At 32.6% G+C, this 3,109-nt stretch overlaps 1 protein-coding gene across 1 annotated transcript; it reads left to right on the top strand.

The window, feature by feature from the left end:
- The first annotated feature begins 1,759 nt into the window (after positions 1-1,759).
- LOC102950368 (olfactory receptor 6C74-like) lies at positions 1,760-2,698 on the top strand. The gene has a single exon (XM_007081445.1). It carries the CDS (start codon positions 1,760-1,762, stop codon positions 2,696-2,698), a length of 939 nt encoding a protein of 312 aa, XP_007081507.1.
- The last annotated feature ends 411 nt before the right edge of the window (positions 2,699-3,109 follow it).

Genomic DNA, 3,109 nt, shown 5'->3' on the forward strand with positions numbered 1-3,109 from the left:
TTACTAACATGAATTTGACAACAGATCTTATTTTTTACCTACACTTTTAGATATAACTGGAAAGAATTTTTATTTGTACTCTATGCTTATTTTTATTTATATATATATCTTTGAAAATATATTCTGTGTGTTAGAGATTGAAATAATTATAATGATATTCTCAAAACAGAAAACATTGTCTTATCTATGGCCCATTACTAAACCTTATTTATTTTATGTGTTTGATATGAAGGTACCAAGGAAAGAAATTTTCCTTAGAATCATTATTAAAAAAAGAAAAAAGCACAATAAGCTGTCCTATAATCATTGGTAGAAGTTGCTATTTTTCAGAGCACAACGTAGGGAAAAACATTCTTTCAAACTTAATCTTGGTGTCCAATTTGCTAGCTGTGCAAACCAGAACAATCTGATTGTCTCTAATATATGCCATATGTTGAGATGACTACTGTTATCTATAGTTAATATTTATTTAATTACATTTTAGCCAAACATTTGAATATCCTTATGACAGGGAAATACATGCCTCCTAAAATTTTGTCAACACTATTCTGTGATTCATTGTATTTGAAATTTACCAAATACTGTTAATCTCTTTTAAGCCATGCTGACCTCAAATTGTTCATCTTTTCAGTCTGTATTTTACAGAAAGATCAAAATGGTAAGTGTAAAGCATAGAAGCAGAGAGAGAAATTTCATGACAAATATTTTCTTATAATTTGTATTTATTAATACTTACAAACTTACATATTTTTAATTTTAGGATTACTACTAATTTAAATGTCTTAATCTTCTTTCAATTTTTCTTACTAATTTAATTTCTTCCTTAAGCTCAATAACCTATTTCTAAAAATCCCTTCTATATCTCTAGGTTTCCATAAAGATTTATCTTTACCTTTCTCCCACTTCATATGAATTCCTGAACTCATATTTATATATTTCTATATGCTTCTATATCCATTACTCTCATTTTAATTTTTTTTTCATTTTTCAGAATCATAACTTAGAGAGGAAAACTGCAGTTTCTTATTAGACACACAAATATTACCAGAATATTCCTGCTGATTTTGTTTGGGAGTACAACATGGGAAGAGTGGGAATGATAACAGAGTTTGATGGGATGGAAATACTACTAAGGACAGAAAATAAAACTACTCATGATGTTTCATATTCACTTATTGGCAACTGTATCTCATTAGCCATGAAAGTAAATGACAGAAGAATCAAGCATTTGAATTTGATTAAGTAAAATGGTAAAGTTATATAACCCTGTCTATTGATGATGGTGAGGTGTGTGTGTGTGTGTGTGTGGTGTATATTTTATGAAAACCATTTTCTGATATAATTTTAATGACAATAATCATTTTGGTTCTGAATGCAAAGCTCTTAATTGAATAAGAAATGGCATCCATCTCAGTTCTTGCTAAAATCAAGAGAGAATAAGCATTTGTGCATGCTTTAAAAGTCCTTCTAATTTCCCTCATATAAAAACAGTCAACAACCGCTATCATATCAATCATCGCTATCATTATTCTCTGGCAGAATTGCAAAGTAAACATAAAATTCTCTATCCAGATACTTTGGAAATGCAAAGTATTGTTCTTCCTGGCATAACCTCCTAAAATAAGAATGGTGTTACTCTATCTGAAAGATTGCTTTCCTAATTTTACTTTAGACACTAGTTACCACTGCTATTTTCCCCTTAGGACTATCAATTTCTTTCTTTCTTTTCTATTTAGACCTGGAAAAGTAGAGGACAGTAATGGGAAATCACACACAAGTGACAGTGTTTATCCTGGCAGGTTTGACTGATGATCCACAATTGAAAGTTGTGCTGTTTTGCTTCCTGCTTCTCACCTACCTGCTAAGTGTCACTGGCAATCTGCTCATCATCACACTCACCCTGGTGGATGTCACCCTCAAGACCCCCATGTATTTTTTCCTTCGGAATTTTTCCTTCCTAGAAATTTCCTATACTACCACATGCATTCCCAAATTGTTGGTTGCTATGGCAACTGGGAACAAAACCATTTCCTTTAATTGTTGTGTTACTCAAGTGTTTTTTGCCTTCCTTCTTGGTGCATCTGAATTTTACTTGCTGGCAGCCATGTCCTATGACCGCTATGTTGCCATCTGTAAGCCCCTGCATTACACAACCATCATGAGCAGTAAGATCTGCATGCAACTTGTCTTCTGTTGTTGGTTTGCTGGGTTTTTTGTCATCTTTCCACCTCTCCTCTTAGGCATAAACCTTGACTTCTGTGCCTCCAACGTTGTTGATCATTTCTACTGTGATACAACTCCCCTGCTGCAGATCTCCTGCTCAGACACACAGCTCTTAGAGACCATGGGATTCATTTCTGCATCAGTGACACTTGTGGTCACGTTGGTAATGGTGATAATATCATACAGCTTTATTGCATTAACAATTCTAAAAATCCCTTCAACTAATCAGAAGAAAAAGGCTTTTTCAACATGTTCCTCTCACATGATTGTGATATCTCTTTCTTATGGCAGCTGTATCTTCATGTACTTTAAGCCGTCAGTCAAACAAAGAATATCTTTTTCCAAGGGAATTGCAGTGCTCAATACCTCCATTGCCCCACTTTTAAATCCTTTCATTTATACTTTACGGAACCAGCAAGTGAAAAAAGCCTTCATGAACATGATACAAAGGGTTGTTTCTTTCTCAAGCAAATGAATATCCTGTTGCATAATGTATAATGCAAATGAACAAAGGAACCCCAATAATATCAATGAATCTAATTATAGCTTCCAATACATAGTTTCTTTCAATGTTTTCTGCTTTCATGTCTTTGATATTCATCTTTATACCTTCTCAAGCTATATTTACAAAAACAAATCTTTGTTCCAAAGAAGATAATTTTATTGATAACCTTTAACAGATATTTTTTCTCAGCTCACTTCCATTTCCTATAAATATCTGAAAGAAATGGAGTTGAGATTTTCAATCGGTCTCTGTTGTCTTTGAATGTAGTCAAGGATCAAAATATCTTTTTATTTACATTATACTTGATGTAACATACAACGTAAAGTATTACATCTTTATTTATTTTAGTTGAACGTACTTACAACTAATATTCATTTATAG

This window comes from Panthera tigris, chromosome B4, assembly GCF_018350195.1.
Source record: "Panthera tigris isolate Pti1 chromosome B4, P.tigris_Pti1_mat1.1, whole genome shotgun sequence".
NCBI lineage: Eukaryota > Metazoa > Chordata > Mammalia > Carnivora > Felidae > Panthera > Panthera tigris.